Here is a 21,264-nt window from a genome sequence, read left to right on the forward strand (position 1 = left end):
AATCCAAATATAATTTATTTGGATTTAAATCCACATGTACAAACTTGATGTCCATGTGCATAGATTTGAACTTACATGCAAGTTTGAACATATATGTTAGAGAGATGATTTGGTAAGTAATCATACTTTATGTTTTGTTTTGCCTTATTGTCTAATATTTGAATTCAATATGGATAGGTGATGTTTATAAACACCTTAAATGAGCTCATTGAGTTTTGAGGTCCATATTCTCCTTAGTTATAGCCCTAATAGACTAGTTTTATGACTCTAAGTGGGAATTGAGATCAATAACCGATAATAAAATGATAATATGATGATGTGATGTTGATATAAATTCTACAAATATTTCTCAAGTTCTTATTGATGTTGGATGTGTACTAGGGTGATTCATTCTATTTAGGATTAGTCTTTAAATGCACAACCTTAGTACTCCATTTTGCATAATTCACATTTTAGTTGACTCATAATGGGTAGTGTGAAAAAGGTAGTAAATGTTTTGAATTTAAATATTAGAAATGTGTGGTTTTGATCCACGACTGTAGATATGATATAGTTCACTTTCATACTTTTGAACTTAACTAGAGTTAATGAATGACATATCAATGGCATGAGTACTTAGCTTTGATTTTGTTGCATAAGTCTTTGTCCAGGTGTCATAAATGCATTTACTAAGTTTCAATAATTTTGTGCTCTACCACTAACTAGAAATCTAAATATACTTTATTCGGGTTTAGATAACTATGCATGAACTTGATTGCCATGTGTGTTAGTGTGGGCTTGAACCTCCATGTGAATGTGAACCTATGACTTGTGGAAATTATTTGGTAAATCTGCATAATCTACAACTTATTTCATTTGTCTATAATGATATTTGAAATTCAACAAAGATGAACAATGTTTACAAAAATCTAAAGATGAACAATGTTTACAAAAATCTTTGAGGAGTTTGACAAATTATGAGTGTCATGTTTTTGGTTACACCCTCAAAATAACTTTATAAATCCAAACAAACATTCAGAACAAAAAGCAATAATGCAGTGATCATAATATCATGTAACACTAATATAAATTCATACTCTAGAGATGTTCCTCTAGTCATCCGAATGCTAGATGTATGCTAGATTCAAAATGTTCATTCCATTTAGAATTAAACTTTAAATACACTTCATATATGATTTGACATTTCATTGATTCATTACTAATAAAAAAAATTGATAATAAAATCCCTCATACATTTATAAACTTAAACCAAACCAATAATAATATTTAAAACACGAAATAAACATATAAAAAAGCATTTGGTTTAATGTTCAATTTTTATTTTATTTTTTAAATGCTGGAAATTACTATTTTTCATTCCAATCAATACAATTTAAATTGTGCAATTTGACCATTAGAAAAACGAAAATCCTCCGTCTCCAACATTACTGGGAAAAAGTCAGGAAAAGAAGACCTATTCGAATCAGCTCGGGACCTCCTTACATTTCAAAATAACACGCAATAAATTAGCAAAACGAGCAAATAATAAAAATACTTTACGACACACGCTTTATTCGCTTTTTAATTCTCAACGTAACGGGATGATTTCAAGATTGTTTAACAGGAAGAGAACTTTCAAAGAGCAGAATTAACCACATTTTCTTGGCAAGATTGTTTACCAGGAAGAGAACTTTTAAACTGTGAAATCCTCTTTCAGTTCGGCATTCCCTAAATTTATCCAGGTTCTTCATCGCTAGATTTAACCGCTTTTTTTTTTTGAAAGAACAATCAACGTTCTTATTTTTGAGGTTTTATTTGGCTGGAAGGATATTATTACCTGGGGTTTAGATTTGAGCTGATCGGAATTGATTTTTCGTGAATGCGTTCTTTTAAGCGGTTCTTCAGTTTGATTTGGCAGGTCTGATAAATAATAGCAGTCTTTAGGGTTTTTACACTACTTTGTTTTGCAGTTACATCACTAGAGAGATTATACCACTTTTTACAGTTATTTGTCATCAACGTTCTATTCATAGGGGATTTTATTCATGTATTTGGTAGTTGTGAATAAAGTTCAGTAGGTGGTAACTTATTTAGTTTTGAAATGGTTTTGGTGGGTAAAATTATCTAAGGTTCAATTCGTTTTCAGTGTATACTATTGTATAGGGTTCGATTTGTGCCAGTAGATCAAATTATATAGGGTTCAATTCTGTTTTAGATTTTGTATTGCAATTTGGGGTTTAATACATTTACAGTGGAATTTGCTATTTCAGGTTCTGTACTTCTTCACTCGGCCTTGTTGCACTATAATTGAGAGAGGTGCATTTTTTTGGTGGGGTTGATTTTATTTTTGGTAGGCCTGAAGAATATTTGAAATGGCTGATGAAATACTGTCACCTGAGGACATGCCTTCTTCTCCTATAAATCCAAATGCCAGTGCAAACAGCTTTTATTCATTAGGGCAATCTGTTATCCCAGTTGTAAACAAACTGCAAGATATATTTGCTCAACTGGGCAGCTCTTCAACAATCGATTTGCCTCAGGTTGCTGTTGTAGGCAGTCAGAGTAGTGGGAAATCCAGTGTTTTGGAAGCCCTTGTCGGGAGGGATTTTCTTCCCAGAGGTTCAGACATTTGCACGAGGAGACCTCTAGTGCTGCAGCTTGTTCAAACTCCACGGAGGACAGATGGATCTGAAATTTCTGAATGGGGTGAATTCTTGCACCTCCCAGGCAAGCGCTTCACTGATTTCTCAGCAATTCGTAAGGAGATCCAGGTGCTGTGCATTTTCCATGCTGTAATTTGAATGGAATTGAGATTTTATTAGTAATGCTTTGGATTCTGGCTATAATTCATACTTTGCAAAACTTTGAAATTTAAATTTAAAAGAGTCAGCATGTTTACAACGAGACAAGTTATATCCGATATTAGCTTTTTAATTAAACAATTTAACTGTTGTTTCTTTGAACAGTTACATTGGTAGACATTTGCATGTTGGTATGGATTTTTTTCTTCAAGCCTCTTTCTCTAAACAGCTATATCCATTAACTTTTTAGTTTGTGTCTTTTATAAATATATTTTTCAGAATGTTTGTACCCTTTAAGGTGAACTCTGGTTTTGACTTATTTGGAAGAGATTCGATCATCCATTCTAATAGATGGAGTATTTGTAAATGTCTCATTCTTTTGATAAATTTTGTAGAATGAAATGCCAATTTGAAAAACAAACGTCTCAAAACAGGGTGCACTTCAGTTGTTTCTTAATGACAGAAATACAAGCATGGAGATAAGGTGTTCTTTTTCTGCAATACGATCTTTAACTTTATTAGATTAATATCAAGTATCCAACGCTATGTTATTGCATGTAGATGACTTACACTATTATCTGTAAAATAAATATGTTGATGAAGATCAGTAGTTGAGATTTGTAAAAGCTTTACTTCTATCAGGATAAATGATATGAGGAGATGTTGTAAAGGCAATGCTTGGGGTTGATGGACATGGCTGTAGTGGAGAAATGATCAACATAAAAATGATAAAAGTAAGCTTTTGCAAAACTGAAACAGGGTGCTATAATATGGTTAAATTCAGGGTTGTTTTGAGAGATGTCAATTTTTTTTCCACATCATTCATTATAGTTTTTTTGGTAATAGTACCCATTGTATAATGAAGATACTGTAGCACTGTTTGCATTTGGAATCTAAAGATAGACTAATTATGGGCAGTTGCTTCAAATGTCACGTAATGTCTCTTTATAGAACATTGCCTATGTTTGGTAAAACAATAATTCCAACTTAAATTGAGAATTGCATTATATTCTTTTTTGATCGGTAAATATTTAATATATATTTATGCTAAAAAATATTGCATAAACGGGTCTCCCATCAATGGCTAAACCCACAGTCCATGTAGAAATACCACACAAAATTCATTAAATGATTCTCCTATCAGTGGCCAAATCCATGGATCTTCAAGAAATTCTCACAAAATTCTACTTACTATCGAACTATTCATAATCCTCTACTGCCTAAAGCCATAAAACATTGACCAAACCCCAAACATAAAGAAGTCTGCATATCAAAAAGATCTATCCTAGATTGGTCTATCTTGCTACATTTCAAACATAAAACAAAGAAATTATTGATCTTGAATTTGTGCTTTTGCCCTGCCGTGGGCGAGCCAGTAATACTCCTCCTTGAAAACAATCTACTTAGTAGCTCTCTTTGTCTCCTTTGGGCCTGTAGCTTGTGGCATTTGCTCCTTGCTTCTCAAGTAATCCTTAATATAATCCCATCTCCTTTGTGCCTCCTCACGTCGTGTTTCCCAGTCCATATCCACGATCCACAAAAAGAATGGTCGGAGTGGTGGAATAAACTTAGTAGAATGCACCCATTCGCCATTAGTAGTCACAAATCCTTCCTGGCTTGGCCATGGCCATTAAGAGGTCCATTCTATGCTTCCACTCTTCTTTCTCACATTCTCGCATAACCCACTTGATGTCTTCCTTCGAGCCAAGCTCTAGCCCCCAAGCAAAGAACATTGAGGCCAAGTCGACATTGGTTTGGTATCTGAACTCTGAATCTATGAACTCCTTTCCAAGAAGTAAAACCACCATTTGCAAAAGGCACGAGTCCTCTATTTTGAAAACATTATGCATCTGTTCTTTTGAGATAGCTCCCATGAATGCTAGTGGTTGCTTGGATGCAACCAACAAAAAGTTTGGCTCCATTATAACTCCTCTCAAATCCGCTTTATGCCGCTGACACTTCTGTTTGTGTTTCTTACAAATGCAGAAACAAATCTAAAAAGCCTTAAATCACCTTGCTGCACGCATTATTATCTTCTGTCGCTCCATAACATCTCATACGTGAGAGCATCCTCTTTTAGTGCGAAAACCTCTTCCTCAATCTGTCAAGAGGCATCAGTAGCGTACACTCTGCATGTTTAATTGACTAAGGCCATGATACGTTGCCCGTGAGATCGAGGTCATCAATTTCAATTGAAATTCATGTCAAATCACATCGTCCTCTTCCACTTGGAAGCCACTTAGTTCCTTCCACCAACCTCCCTCATCTACCACCGACTTCAACATCCTCTACCACTTGGATGCCACACAAGTCCTCCCACCAATCCTCCCTCTGGTCATTGCTAAAGGCACAACCCTAGTTTGAAAGTAAGTCCGCCTCTCTATTTCCTTCTCTTCTAATACGAGAGACCTTAAATTTTTGGAAAGAAATTAACCTTTGATTAATAAGTCTAATAAACTTATTTAGCATCCAATTATGGGCTTCTCCCTTCGAAATCGCATCCACAGTAATGTGAGAATCTCCTTCTAAATGCAACCTTGATACTGTAAGTCTATTTGCCAGGTTGATCGTGAGAAGTGCTTCATGTACTTTTGCTTCATTATTTGTTCCTTCTGGCAATTTCTTTGTACCTAATGCTAATACGTTACCAAATTTGTCTCTTGCAATGCAACCTGCCTCGAGGGGCTCGGGTTTCCTTTGAGGCTCCATCGAAATTAACTTTTATCCATCCTGCATTTGGCCTTTGCCATTTCACCATATTCCTGGTAGTCTTCGAAGGATCAACCCTTTTCGAGAATTGCATTATATTTATAAATATTACTTTATCAGAAATGATGAAGTTTTTTTATAATATTCAACTTTATAATTCTATGAATAATTCTTAAAATAGAACTTTCTTGGTTTTCTTCTATAATTCTCCATCACACTGATGATTTCCTCTTATATGTCTACTTTGAAAGTGCTTTCAGATCTGCTTGAATCAGGGGTTTTCGTCCCTAATTCAGCAATGGCAAGGTTAAGGGTTTTCGCCCTTAACTCGCTAAGAGGCTTTAGGGGGTTTTGTCCTCTACGGTTGGTCAAGATTTGGGTTTCTTCCAAAACTTGATGATGAGAAATAAGGGTTTTCGTTTTTAAATTTCTTTATGAACTTTGGAGGCATTTTGTCCACCTTGGCTGTAATTGTTTATTTGCAAGTCACTTCCTGATTGCTGGATTGCTTGATTTCTTGATTCATTGGTTCAACGATGTTTGATGATTGATTGATTCCTTGCCCCCCTTCTCATGGAATGATCTCTCCTTTATACCTTATCTTGCTCAAGAGACACAGCCTTACATATGCTGGTTGACCATTCTTAATAATTTAATCTTTATTTAATTTCAGTTTTCTGCAATATTAATAATCTTCTTTTGGGCTCTGTTTTAAACCTCTTCAAAGGTGGTGGCTGAGGTATAAAGGAGAGGTCATGCTCCTTTCATGCAGAATACATTTAGAATGAGCTAGCTAGAAATTAGATTGTGTGGTGATTTTATCCTATATGCAAAATGCACGCACATACATATTAGTGCCCCAAACATGCATGTTAGGCCTAATCCCACACTAAGTTGGAGTTCACAATTGTTTTCTCTATACACCCCCTGCTAATTTAGCTATCGACCCAAAATCCTCTCCTTATACATAACACCATAAAAGCACAAAATATGCAGAGTGGAGCATTTAACCTCTACGTCTTTTGAAGAGAATAAAATCGATTAAAGGTATAAAAATGAACCTTCTTTCTAACTCTTAATAAAGATTAAAGAGATGAGACACCATAGAATTGCAGAGATAAGGGGATGGAGTTCTGAATTATTGTTTTATCTTTACCCTGCAGGCTGGCAGGATTGTTTCTCTGATACCATTTGTTATGTCCTTTTTTAGAACATTGCCTATTTTTGCCTTAAAACAATAATAAATAATTCCGACTTAAATTTAGAATTGCATTCTATTTATAAATATAACCTCCTGAAAAATAATGAAATTTTATTATAATATTTGTCTTTATAATTCTATAAATAATTCTGAAAATAGAACTTATCTTGGTTTTCTGCTATAATTCCTTAAACTGCGATGATTTGCTTTTGTAAGTCTACATTTAAAGTGCTTTCAGATCCGCCTGAATCAGTGGTTTTTGCCCCTAAATCAGCAATGGCAAGATTAAGGGTTTTTCATCCTTAATTTGCTAAGAGAATTTAAGGATTTTCGTCCTTAAAACACTTAATTTACCTAGGAGGGTTTTTGTTCTCTTTGGCTGGTTAAGATTTGGGTTTTCGACCTGTTACCTTTTTTTAGTCAGAAGTTTTTGTTGTGTTCGTCCCATTTTTGGTTTGTGTTTGGTCTCTCCAGTTAATCTCTTTCGTAGTCTCCTCTTTTTGTGACATTATTGCCCAAATGGATAATGAACTAATCTTTTATGAAGATTCTGGATTCATCCTACGTCCCTTACGGTCCTTGTCCCCAGTTAGAGCCAGTTGTTACCTTGTTTTCGAACTTACAGAAAAATTTCAAATATCTTGTGTAAAATCAAATACTTGAATTAATTTGGCCAATGTGCATCTCAGGCACTTTCAGGTTGTGTTCATAGGTACTCTCCTAAGTCAAAGAACAAATTCTGCTATTTGGTGCACACTTAATCAGAGAGAAGAGATATTCAAATTCATGATTAAAAGTGTGCATCTCAAACTAGGAGATTCAAATAACAATGTATGTGCATCTCACAAAAGAAGGCTCTTCAAGTGAAATACTATGTATAGGGGGATACTTTTCAAAAGGGGAGACTATGGAGAAATTCTTAAAGAACTAGCTTGATGACTTTTGGTTTTGTACTTTGTACAAGAGAGTTCTTGGGATTGTATAATTTCATCGAAGTAATAAAGGATGTGCATTTAGTTTGTATGTTCTATATGTTCTTCTTGAGTTATTATTGCTGATTTTTCGTATGTCAAATTAGTGATATCTTTTGTCTATGTGCAAATCATCTGTCATCTATTGGAATGCTTACAATTCATGTCATCTATGTGCAAATCATCTGTCATCTATTGGAATGCTTACAATTCATGCAATTGATGTAATGAAACACAATCAAGCTTTGGTATCTTGGTTTGGATGTGCTAGAGTACCCATCTCTTCGTATGTTGAGATATTTGCGAGTTAAATCTTGTTTTGTGCTTAAATCCCCTTTGTATCAATCATCACTTGTGAAATCCTATTTGGTGTTCATATGTTTGCCATTGGGGTTTCCGTTATTCTCTCTTCTTTAGTTTAGTTTTGTCTCCTTTTTGTACTTTCAGGTAAAAAGTACACAAAAATCCTAAAAACCCCCATCATACGAGGGAGCTGCCCCTCTCAAACGCAGAGGAAGATTGTGGCTTCACCACAATCTCTCCAACTGTTGGAATGGTTGTCACTGCTCTTCGGGTGAACAGGGTCAATTTTGAAGATGGATTCACAATGACAAATCTGTTTACCAACACGTCCAAAACTTGATGATGAGAAATAAGGGTTTTCGTCCTTAAATCTCTTATGAACATTGGAAGGGTTTTGCCATCCTTGGCTGTAATTGTTTATTGGCAAGTGACTTTTTATTTTCCACATTGATTGTTTGATTCATTGATGTTTGATGATATACACCTTATCTTGCTCAAGGGACACAACCTTACATATGCTGGTTGACCAGCCTTAACAATTTAACTTTAAATTAGTTTCAGTTTTGTGCAATATTAATTATCTTCTTTTTGGTGCTGCCGTAAACTTGTTTTAAACCTCTCCAAAGGTGGCGACTGAAGCATTACATAATATCACAAACAATAATCAGATCTTTAATCAAGTCTTCTAAAAAGAGAAATGCCTATTGACCATTAAAGGGATTCACCTCAAACTTCATCAGCATATTGGCCAGCATTAGATATGTCAAACACTAATTGAGTCGATGTAATGTCCCCTTTGGGGATATTCTTATATTTTGCCTTAAAATCACAATTCCAACTAAAAATAAGAAATGCAATATAGTTAAGAGTGTAAATTTACCAATAGAAAAGCCTTTTAACAAGATTAATCCTGGTTTAGGTCCTGAAAACAATATTAGCCACATGGAAATTGACATTAAATCATAAATCAGGATAACACCTATTTTGTCTAATCATTAGTTAAGGCATTAGCCAATTCCAATATGGATTCTCCTAAGAACCTCATTAGGAATTCATTGAAATGTTTGCTAACTGCAGTCTTAAGGTTGGCTGTCCTCCTTGTTCAAGCCCAAGATCATAGAAGGCTGGTCTTCCATTCCACCTTTTGGTCCACAGGCATGGAAGGTTGGCCGTCAATTCCATCTTGGGGTGGTGTACTTGATGGGACCTCAAGCCCAAGGGCACACTAAGCCCCTTGGCCCACGAGCATAGCATTTATCTTGGGGTGGTGTAGTTGATGGGGATCTCAAGCCCAAGGGCACACTAAGCCCCGTCGCCCACAAGCATAACATTCATCTTAGGGTGGCTACTTGGGTCTCGCGAAATTGGAAGGCTGGCTGTCCTTCCTATTTGCAATTTGTTTCTGTAAATTTCAAGTAGATTATTAAATGAAACCCTTATCTCATATAATAAATAGAAACATTTAGATTACTTACAAAGATTATTAATTGCTGTCAATATTACTGTAGCATGGACATATAAAATATGTCTATAATTCTATTCAATTCATAAATTTATCTTTGGTCTAGTTGCTGCTATAATATAATTAATTTCTGCTCTTACTTAGTTCTGATCCTTAAGTCTCTTCTTGCTTATCTTTTTGACCATTCAATTTCACTTGATTGATGGATTGTTGTTGAATGATTGATATTTGTATGAATGATTGATTGATTGAATGAATTCCTTTGATTGTATGATTTGAGGAATTGGTGAGTGATGATTAAGTGATAGTTGATTAGATGATTGATGAGTAATGATGAAATGAATGCTGGTTTGATATACTGGTGAATGATGATTGAATGTGTAACATGCTAAAATTTAAATGAATCATTTAGGCATTATGTAACTTACTGAAACGAAAATAGCCGTTAACATGATCATTACAATTTAAAATGAAAAGTAAGAGAATTTTTTTTTTTTTTTGAGATAACAATAACTGAAAGTAATTGCAATGATCTAAATCAAACATCATTGTAAGATAGGAAAATAAATAATATTGCAATAATTGAAAGAGCGAGAGTTTAGAAAGTACTTTTCATCAGATGCTAACATTCTGAACTTCATAACTTTACCAAGTTACCAGTGAGGAGGGAAAGTATCATCAGGGCGCTTTTACGCCCAACCACAGGCTATCTAGTCCCCCGTGCCATATCCGACTGGATTGGCCCGACCCTTCGCAGGGAGGTAACAGGAAGTGGAACTCAATGTCATCTGAACCGCAGATAATCCTACACAAATTGCTAGTCGGTCATACCCGATAGGTTCCCCCTAACTGGTATGACCTCTGGCTGGATTGTGTATCAGGATTAACATACTGGTTGACGTTTAAAGAAGTAACATCACTATGTCTGAGGGCTTCTAGGTTATTGCAAACCTGCTAAAACATGAAGTCAATTGTTTACATCCTGCTTGGTTGGATTGAATCCCTGAAGATGACCAAGTCCTCAAATTTGTCTCTATGCTACTGCATTTTGACTCTATGAGGCTCATTGGCTACCATACATGTTTGGACTCAATATTTCCATGCTGGTCAACAATCTTGAGATGACTTATACCCTTAGAATGAAACCTTTTTTGACAAACCCTAGGTTAATGTAATATAGAGTTCATACTTCTGCCCTTGAGCTAGCAACCTGCTCTCTCACGAGAACAAGGATGAATCCAAGCTTAATGAATATGTAGAATTCACCGTCCTTTTTGTGAACCAATTTTCTGTACAAACTTACCAGTCTTTAGTACAATAGTTGATTAGTTTGTGAATCCCACAATCTCAATGTTGTTTACACAAGAGAAGTAACCCATTTTGGCCTTTTATTAATGTACATCCGTCATTAAGTTGCAAATGATAAACATACGATGGCCTTCTCCACACATGAGTATTACATGAATATCAATAGTCAATAGTTCTCCCTGGTCTGGCATGTTGATTGCATTGATTGGTACTCTACCTCATCCTGAGGTTTAAGGCCTTACTTTATATAAGTTGGAAATTGTTCCCTTCTAGATTTATTGTAGCATGGATTTAAACCGGTAAACTTATTTGAGAGAGGAAAAGATGAGATAGACAACAGACTGCTATCTCCCTCATCATCCTTAGCTTATATGTTATGTGCGTATTATGAGCATGCGTGCTGCTACTATACTGTTCAGTGACACTGTTTATTTGTTTGAATGCCAAACTGCATTAGGAAGATGTGAAGCTATGTATTTCTATAAATATGACTATCTGCATTAAGAGGTGTTTTAAACTCCCTTGTTTCTCAAATCTTTACGCACTGAAGTAATTTTTACTAAAAGTCTAAGTGCTCCTATAATATTTATTATGCCTATCTACATTGATGAGCACTGTAATACTATTCTAACCTGTCGTTTCTTACCAAGCTGAAGATAACTTAACCATCTTGATTGTCGCTCTGGTATGATCCCTTCCTTGGCCTAAAGGTTTTTTAGTAGCTGCAATCACACTTATGCGTGAAACCCAAGTTCCACCCTTCTCGGCTGCAACTTGAGGTTTCGGCATAGGATTAGAACAAGTAGGCTAATTCATATTGAACCATCTTTGTACTCTCAAGAGACTCTTGACTATACCAAAGTTTTACATTATTTCTGTTATTAGCACAAATTCTCAACACCGGTTTGGACCAATCTTTCTCAGGAATCATTGCATAAGTTATCAGAGTATAAAATTATACCCTTAAGTTAGGATAGGTAATGATATAAGAGCCGCCAGCTGCTCATATGAGCTATAATTTTTGGAACAACCATCTTGCATGACATGTCTCTGCTGTCAATGCATTGTTTAAGAGTTTTTTTTTTACGAAGAATGCCAACTGCATTACGGATTCCGCTGTTTGCTCTTACCCCATTTCCCTTCCTAAATTTGGGGCTTAATTTTCAACATGTGCTAGATAAGGTTTTTTTGAACTTGAATGATCAACCTTGCTGTTATGATAATTTTCAGATTAGTTAATTCTGAGACAGCTCATGATAAGAAGTGATTCCTTCTAATTACAAGTCTTTTAGACCTGCACATCCTCTCTTCTGACTGATAATGCTGCATAACCTAATAGTTACACTCGCCTTTCTATTCAGGCTATATTTCATACCCATAACTATACGTATATGACAAGCGGTGTTATAACAGTTCTATAAGATTGTTTTGTCCTTCTGATTTTATATCAGAATTAACTGACAGTCACTTCTGAGTATTATTTCTTTAAATTGTTTAAGGCAGGGTACCCAGCTATATATTATTAGAATAATACTTTATTATTTATTCAATTCTCAATTATGTAATATTATGTAAATATTTCTATTAAGATCTTTCTGATCTTATTCACAGTTTCTTTTTAGAAACTTGCTGTTTTGTACATTTTGTAAATCTTTTTATTGAGTGTATTTGCTCATTGTTAATACAACAATCATTTTTTTACCAATTATGTGTTTACATAATATGGTATCAGAGCAGTTTTTTGGGCAATTTTGTTTTCAGTAAATTTTCGAAAGAAATTTTTTAAGATTTCTGAAAACCTTTTTATCCACCCTGAATTTTTTGCTCTGTGCATGCGACCTCTTAGTTTGCGCGATTTTTTTTGTTGTTGGTGTTTTACGCGCTCTTCATTTCACGTTTTGCGGTTCTGTGTGAGGTTTTTGTTCACGCCTTGTTCTGTGCGTGGTTTTTTTTTCCGACGGCGTGCAACCTCCCACAATTTGTAGTTTGTGCTCTTGCATCGTGATTGCATTGACGAATTTTTGCAACTCGCGTGACGTTTTTCTACATCCTCTTTCTGTGCGATATTATCTTCTGCAATTCGTGGTTTTTCGCCTTATCTCTACGCGAACAAGAAGATTTTATGGGCATTATTTTTTGTGCGTGATTTGCATTTTCGCGATCTGGGCGACGACTCCTTTCAGATTTTCTTCCACATTTTTGTTTATTCACGACCTAGGGTTTCTGTTTTTCAACTAGGGCTTTATACACTTTTTTTCAAGTCGGAATTTTTTTTCCATTACAGATTCCTTTTGGGTTTTTCGAAATCTCAACTAGGTCGTCGTCAGAATTTTTTGGGTGCCTCGTTTTCTGTGCCAACAAATTTCAATTCTAATTTCAGATTCTTTCTGGGTTTCTCACAAGGATTTCTGGGTTGTCTTTGGATTTTTTGGGTCAACTAGAAAATTTTCTCGATAACTGTACTTCATCTTTTAAAAAGAAGTCTGTACCTGTATCTGCATTGGGATTTGTATTCTGTGCTATCGCCTCTTATTTGATTTTCGTTTTCCATGCATTGGGAAATGTGCAAGATTGGCATCATTGACCAACTTGATGTTGGAAGGCAGTTAGCGATTCAACGACAAAAATTATAACACCTGGAAGTAGCGTATGCTAACAATCTTCGAATATCATTGCTTAGATGATCTTGTCTTGGGAAAAGAATCTCGTCCTTTTGCAATCGGAGCCGATCAAGACAAATTTGATGACCGCAATAGGGAAGCTGTCATGCTTCTCAAGCTCTCTGTCACAGATGACCAGCTACCTCATATTCCTTCTGGTCAAGACATCCGAAGGAGTTGCATGAGACATCCGACAAAAGTTGAGCGTTCTTCTTGAAGAACCAATTGTTCTCCATCATGATGGATGAACGCATGTCCTTACAGGAGCATCTCACGAAGATTAAGGACATTCGAGATCAGCTCGACGCTATTGGTCGGAAAATGGAGGAAGAGGATATGGTAGTCATAACCCTCAAAAGTCTACAAAAATCCTACGAGCACTTCATAGAGAGACTCAACATTACATCTACGAATGTTGATTTGAAATTTCCAGAGTTATGCACCAAACTTTTGCAGCAGGATCGCTGGAAACAACAGTTTGGTAGCGGTGCCACTTCATCCTCCTTTGAGAAAGCTTTTGCAGCCAAATCCTTTCACAAGGATAAAGGTAAATTTCAGTCATCTCAGTTCTCTCAGTCGAAGGGCTCTAGTTAGTCACAGGAAGGCTCGAAAAAGAAGAAGGTTCAATGCAATTATTGTCACAAATATGGCCATCTGATTAAGGATTGTCGCAATCGGATAGCTTCCGAACAGCGGAAGCAGGGAGGGTCTCAGCCTAAAGCCATTGTCATTGAGCACACAGAGCAGAAAGAGTCTGCCTTTTACGCCCTAATGGCTAAAAGACTTGCAGACCATGTGAAATCTTCTGCTTGGTATATTGATTCTGGTGCTTCTCGGCATTTCGCTCACAGGCGTGATTGGTTTACAAAATTCTCTCCCTATACCGATTTGGTTATTTTTGGAGGAGGTGAGGAGTATACAGATGTCGGCAAGGGCAACGTTCAAATACAATTTGGTGGGAGGAATCTCATATTCCTCAATGTGTACTACGTTCCTGGCATGGAACTGAACCTTCTCTCTGTGAGTTAGATTATGCAGCATTCTCCTTGGCTTGATGTCATCTTTAGTGCACATAAGTGTTCTATTGTTGATCGTGCGACACACACTACAGTTGCTATTGGTATTGAGGATCATGGTCTTTATAGACTTGTGCATACAGGTGATTCTCTTGAGCATGCTTTCGCAGCAAAATCCTCCTTTATCTCCCGTCTATGGCATCAATGATATGGTCACCTGAATATTCATTATTTTGCTCAACTTGTTCAGGAAGATTTAGTACATGGCCTACTTGAAATTCAAATTTAGAATCAACGAGTTTGTGAAGCTTGTTAGGCTGGGAAACAACACAGGACACCGTTCAAGGATGGTGACTCACGTTGAGCCTCTAAGGTACTGCAGTTGGTCCACACTGATGTATGTGGTCCAATGAATACTACTTCTGTTACTGGGTGTAGGTATTTCTTACTTTTTGTTGATGATTACAGTTGTAAGATGTGGTTGTACTTTCTTAGACAAGAATCATATGTGTTTCCTGTATTTTAGAAATTTAAGGCCTTGGTAGAAAAAGAGTCTGGTTGTTCTATTATTACTCTTAGGTCTGATAATGGGGGGGAGTTTTGTTCTACTGCTTTCTCCACTTTTTGTGATACACATGGCATAAAACGTCAGTTAACCACACCATATACCCCTCAGTAGAACAACGTTGTAGAACGTTGTAACTGCACCGTTACAAAAATGGCTAAGTCTATTTTGGAACACAGAAATGTTCCTAAGAAGTATTGGGCAGAAGCAGTGTTTACTGCAGTCTATCTCCTTAATAGGTCTCCCACTCATGCTGTTAAAGGGAAGACTCCTGAGGAAGCTTGGACTGGTTGCAAACCCAGGATCAGCCATTTGAAAGTTTTTGGCTCTCTTGCATATGTTTGGATTCCAGATGCCAAGCGCTCTAATTTGGATTCCAATAGTCAGAAGCTCATGTTTACAGGTTACAGTGACAACCATAAGGTCTACAGCTGATTGATGTAGACACTGATCGTCTCATCTTCAGTCGCGATGTTGTCTTTGATGAAGATCAAGGACCATTTCAGCTTTCCTCGTCTGAACAAAATTCTAAGTATCAACCTTTGAAGGCTTCTGATTGAGGTGTTCGTCTTCCATTTGGTTCACCTGATGGGAGGGATGATGCAGATTCTGTATTTGATGATGCACTACTTGAATTTCCTCCGGATGATGCTAATCTTCCACCTGTTCCAGATCCTCTTCCACCTCCAGTTCTAGTTCTTCCTCTTCTATCTGATGTTGGCACATCCACTCTCTGGCCTAAGTGATGGGCTAAGACCATCGATGATCTTCATCCTGATGAGCTCATTGAGGGTGGATCTTCCAGAAATAAGGGCAAGCAACAAAATACAGTTAACTTTGCTCTCATGGCCAACATTCACAGCATTTATGAGCCTCAGACTTATACCGAAGCAAAAGGGATTCCAGAGTGGGAACATGCAAAGCCTTCTGAAGAACAACACCTGGGTTCTCTCTGATCATCCTCTAGGGAAGAAACCCATTAGCTGCAAATGGGTCTATAAGGTCAAGTATCATGCAGATGGTACCTTAGATAAATACAAGGCCAGATTAGTTGCTCGAGGATTCACACAGTGGGAGGGCATTGATTATGAGGAGACATTTGCTCCTATTGCCAAGATGAGTACCATTCGTCTTCTTCTCGCTATTGCAACTCAATTTTGATGGAAAGTCCATCAGATGGATGTTAAGAGTGCCTTCCTCAACGGTGAATTGCAGGAAGAAGTCTACATGACACAACCTCCTAGTTTCAAGGTTGCCGGCAAAGAACATCAATTATGTAGACTCGTTAAAGCACTCTATGGACTTAAACAGGCACCTCGAGCGTGGTACATTAAGATTGATCAGTACTTGGTTGCTCATAGTTTTCAGCGTTGCCCTTTTGACAGTAATTTGTATATCAAACACTCTGGTGATGATATTCTCTTTCTTGTTGTCTATGTGGATGACTTAATCATTACTGGCAGTTCAACACATTTGATTGCAGAAATCAAACAGGATTTGTGCCAGGATTTTGATATGGTAGATTTGGGGCTTCTCCATTATTGTTTGGGTGTTGAGGTTTGGCAGACAGATGGTAGCATTTTATTTCTCAATTTAAGTATGCCAGGAACTTACTTGACAGGTTTCGAATACAGGATTGCAAACCTGCTTCCACACCTATGGAGACTGGCTTGAAGTTGCCAGCCAAGTCTGATTCTCCTCCTGTAGATGAACCACAATTTAGGCAACTAGTGGGCAGTCTCATCTATCTTACTGCTACTAAACCTGATCTCAGTTTTGCAGTGAGCTACATTTCATGCTTCATAATAGCCCCCAAGGCTGATCGTTGGGTAGCAGCGAAGCGTGTGCTGCGTTATGTGAAAGACACCCTTGATTATGGACTTCTTTACACTAGGAGTCATGATCCTAGACTCAGTGGGTTCACAAATTTAGATTGGGTAGGTTCGGTTGATAACAGGGAGTCAACCTCTGGATATGTGTTCAGTTTGGGATCTGGTGTAGTTACTTGGACTAATAAGAAGCAGCAAGCAGTGGCTCTCTCCTCGACAGAACCGGAATATCGGGGAACAGTTAAGGCACCTTGTGAGGTAGTTTGGCTTCGCCGGATGCTTGCGGATATGCAAATATCTCAAGCAGGTTCGACTCCCTTGTTCTCTGACAATCAGGGAGTTCTCAAACTTGCCAAGAATCCAGTCTTCCATGAAAGAACCAAACATGTAGAACTTCATTGTCATTACATTCGAGAGTTGGTTGAAGACGGATCCATTCAGTTGCGGTATGTTCCTACAACGGAGGAGCCAACAGATATTCTCACCAAGCCCCTCAGTCCAGATAAGTTTGTAAAATTTAGGGGGTCTATTGGTGTAGTTGATAGATTGAGCATTAAGGGAGGGTATTAGAATAATACTTTATTATTTATTTTATGCTCAATTATGCTCAATTATGTAAATATTTTTAATAAGATCTTTTTGATCTTATTCGCAGTTTCTTTTTAGAAACTCTTGCTGTTTTGTACATTTTGTAAATCTTTTTATTGAGAGTATTTGCTCATTGTTAATACAACAATCATTTTTTACCAATTATGTGTTTACATAATATATATCTTTTCCTTTTTGGAAAAATTCTGAAATAGATTATCATTATTGCAGATTTCATAAGGGTTCCAAGTTTATTTTTGGATGTAACAGCCCTAGTTCTGGGGGATGCTGCTCTGGTGCATTTCTTTTTATTACAGTTGAGTTCATCAAGAACCCTAGAGCCATTCTTTCATACTTTTAAAGGAAGGTATATTTAATACCTATGCACAAACACCATACGTATCTTTATATATATGTGTGTGTGTGTGTGTGTGTGTGTATAGGGTACACCTGTATGCAGGTATGAGGACTGCATTCTACCAGCTTTTATATCCCTACTTTATCGATTAAGAGCAGATAGAAAGAATAGGAAGAACTTCCAATTTAAGTATGCACATTACAAAAAAAATGGAAGAACAACAACTGCAAAATACATCTATATATCCCATTTTTTTCTAAAGAAAAATCTATCCAATACTGAAATAAATCGAAGAACAATAATAGATATGTCTCAATATTTCTTTTCTTTTTATTTACATAACACTAATTTCAAACTAAAGAAGCAAGAAAAGGAGTGTAGAATAACACTAATTTCTGATAGATGCTTTCCAATGTTGTATCCTACAGCAACCCTCAGTACTAGAGACGCAAGGCAGGATAATGAAATTCGTAGAACAATAACCCTTATTTCTGTGGCTGCTAAAGAAGGAATGCTCAACCGTTCTCTTTCCACACTCTTTATGTATTCAAGAAAAACATTTTTCATCCCTCTCGAAATGCCCTAATACCAGATGTTTTCTTCCCAAACCACCAGGAGGTCACGCGAAAATCATTTCTTCTCCTCACACGTTTAGCATTTTGGCTTCCAGAAGAAGCTTCTCGACACACAATAACAATGCCTGAGAAAATATCTTTTCCCCTTTTCAAATATTAGTTTTCCATTCGATTTAATAAGGAAGTGTTTTAATAAACAATTAGTCCAATTCTGTCTAAAAGCCCGATAGAGAATTTACCAGTGTTCCACAGGGACGCGCCCCCCCCCCCCCCCCCCCCCCCTTTGGGGCTCGTCCCCTTGTCAGAAACGTCTCGAGGACGGGGGGATGGGGACGCGACGTCCCTCGCCATCCCGCCACCGCCACCCAAGCGCCACCGGGAAGCGGAGACGTCTGGGCGTCTCCCCGTCTCTTAGGGAGACGTGGAGACGTCTCCTGGGAGACGCCCAGGTGTCTCCCGCGTTCCCACGTCAAAGCTAACCAAAAAAAGCAGTTTTTAAAAAACATGTGACTTTTGGGGGGGTTAAGAGGTAATCCTAATTGGATGTGGGCCAATAGAAAAATAACACTTGACGCCTTTAGAAAATAATAAAAGTATTTTTGGCGGGGTCAAGGGGTGTTGCCCCCAAACCCTCGTTGAAAAATATAGGGGGAAACCGCACCGATATAAGTAGGGAAAATTTAACCTCCGAGTCTGATTAGGCTCCATATAACAACACAATTAGCATTGAAGAAATCTTGGTATTTAGATTTAGTATTTCAAATTTCCTATAGTCTCATTTGAAATATAATTCTTATACGGTAATACTGTCATACATCTTTTCAAAACTAGTTTTTCAAGTACTATATGTATATGCATAACTATATCAGCACCACCCTGCCGCCGCCCCGCCGCCGCCGTCCCCCCGCCGTCCCCAAACTTAGGCCCTTGGTCCCCTCGTCTCGGAAACGCGTCCCCTCGTCCCCAATGCCCGTGGAACACTGGAATTTACTCAACCAAATAATAATATGTAGAGAGCATATTGCTTAAGAATAAGGTGCAAATATTTGTTATATTATCTTGCTATGTGCCACATAATACACTGTGGCTTAGGAATAGCTTTTAATTTTATTATAAGACAAGGTATCCCCTTTAATTTCATTTACTTGACTTATTGAATTTGCCAAATAAAGTTGGCTAGATATTAATTAATTTATAATAAACCTTGTCTATGCAAGATAATTAATGTGATATAATTGTAGTGTCATAAAATTGCGACCCCTGCAATTTTAACCACATTTGGGGTCCTCACCTTGGCGATAGCATCTCCTTCCTTAACTAGGACCTATTTCTGCATTTCTAACCCTTCTCTCTTTCTCCTGCATGTCTTGTATCTGCTCTAGACCCTATCTGGGCCCCAAGATAGGGCAGGACAGGGGCGTGGCGCCCTTGTCCCCATCTCCTAGGGTGGTCCTATTTGTGGGTTGCTCGATCTCCTATGCACTTCTTGTCTTAGGGGTTTGTTATTCCACTTTGTCGGCCTTTGGTGGTTGAAAGTTAACCCTTGAGGCATGTATAAAAGGGAATTCAATACCCTCATTCAGGGACAGAGGATGAACGGACGAATAGCGCATAGACTGATAGAGAGCATAAGGAGAAGATAAAAGATCATCAAGCATTCAAGTCTTCTTCATTCATCCATTGGAGCAACATAGCAACACATTTGCAAGCATGTGTGTGTGTTAGGGTTTTGTCATGTTACATGCCATTTCATATAACATTTGTGATTACATTCAAGAAGCAAAGCAATCATCATCAACAAGTTGCAGATCTACAAGGTATACATCTCCATTGTTTACATTCAAGTGTCTAGGTTGATTCCTCAACCGAGGTTTGACTAAGGCAAACCCCTATCCACAACCCCCCCTTTCTTCTCTTTTCTGTGTGTAGGTTGCAAGTGTGCAGCTGTAATTGCAGGTTTGGGCTTCATTTGCAAAGACAAAAGAACCCTTTTCGTTTCACGGATTTTGTGGCGTACCATGTACATTCCCGCCACGGTCCCGACGACTTTTCTCCAAATTTGCAGGGCAGATCCGCGTCAGTTTAATTAGCTCAGATCTGAAGTTACAACGTGATCCCGAACTGGTAGCTCCTCATTTCACTCATTTCCTCTCTTTTTCACATAATCAACAAGTCAACTTTCTCATTTACAAACGAGGGTAATCACACTTCAACCACTTGCAATCCACTTAGTATTCAGATACTTGTCTCTCTTGGATTTAGATCTAGTGGATTCAACCCCTCTTTTGAATGTAAAGTCGTCCTCCAAGTGAAAATCATCTTAGTGACTTCCTTTCTCTCTCCTAGGTGGGTAGTCACTAGGATCCAATTTTCCACTTTACACATATATATATATATATATACATATTTATATATATTTATAAATATACGACTTATATATCTTATGTATATCTGACTGCGGGAGCACATATACATTCGTGTATACGTACTCTCGTATCTAGGTATTCACATAAGATATATATTTGATATATATTTACAATACATACATTACTCACTGCAAAAATTTGACTAATAATTAATAAAATAATTAATTATTAATAATTAATAATAATAAGAACGTATAACTTCGAAAAGCAGCAAAACCTAGGGTTATGAACCCTAAAATCTCTGCGCGGACCATCTAGGTTACCCGACGCAATGGCTAACAAGGTTTGACAAGGTCAACATAAGTTTACCTGACTTAGGTTAGGGTTTTTAGACGGTGTTGAGTTCTTTGTTTCCCTTACCTCTCGACCTGATGATACTTTCCCTCCCTTTGCGGAGGACGACGGTCTCCTGCACACACTTGGCCAATTAAATCAGTTAGATCCAAAATCTTGTTCTGTTCTGATAGTTCATAATTCATTGACACAGGTAAAACATTATGTCACAACGTTCAC

General features: G+C 37.3%; 1 protein-coding gene across 2 annotated transcripts in view; it reads left to right on the plus strand.

The window, feature by feature from the left end:
- The first annotated feature begins 1,458 nt into the window (after positions 1-1,458).
- The window catches only part of LOC131037854 (dynamin-related protein 3A), a 70,009-nt gene continuing 50,203 nt past the window's right edge, over positions 1,459-21,264 (plus strand). Inside the window, exons 1-2 of one of the 2 annotated variants that reach the window (XM_057970087.2) lie at positions 1,459-1,721; positions 2,250-2,750. In XM_057970087.2, the coding sequence (XP_057826070.1) occupies positions 2,352-2,750 (399 nt within the window). In that variant the 5' untranslated portion in view covers positions 1,459-1,721; positions 2,250-2,351. The remainder of the gene's footprint in view (positions 1,722-2,249; positions 2,751-21,264) is intronic. The other variant, XM_057970086.2, reaches the window with a different exon arrangement.

This window comes from Cryptomeria japonica, chromosome 5, assembly GCF_030272615.1.
Source record: "Cryptomeria japonica chromosome 5, Sugi_1.0, whole genome shotgun sequence".
NCBI classification, from domain to species: Eukaryota; Viridiplantae; Streptophyta; class Pinopsida; order Cupressales; family Cupressaceae; genus Cryptomeria; species Cryptomeria japonica.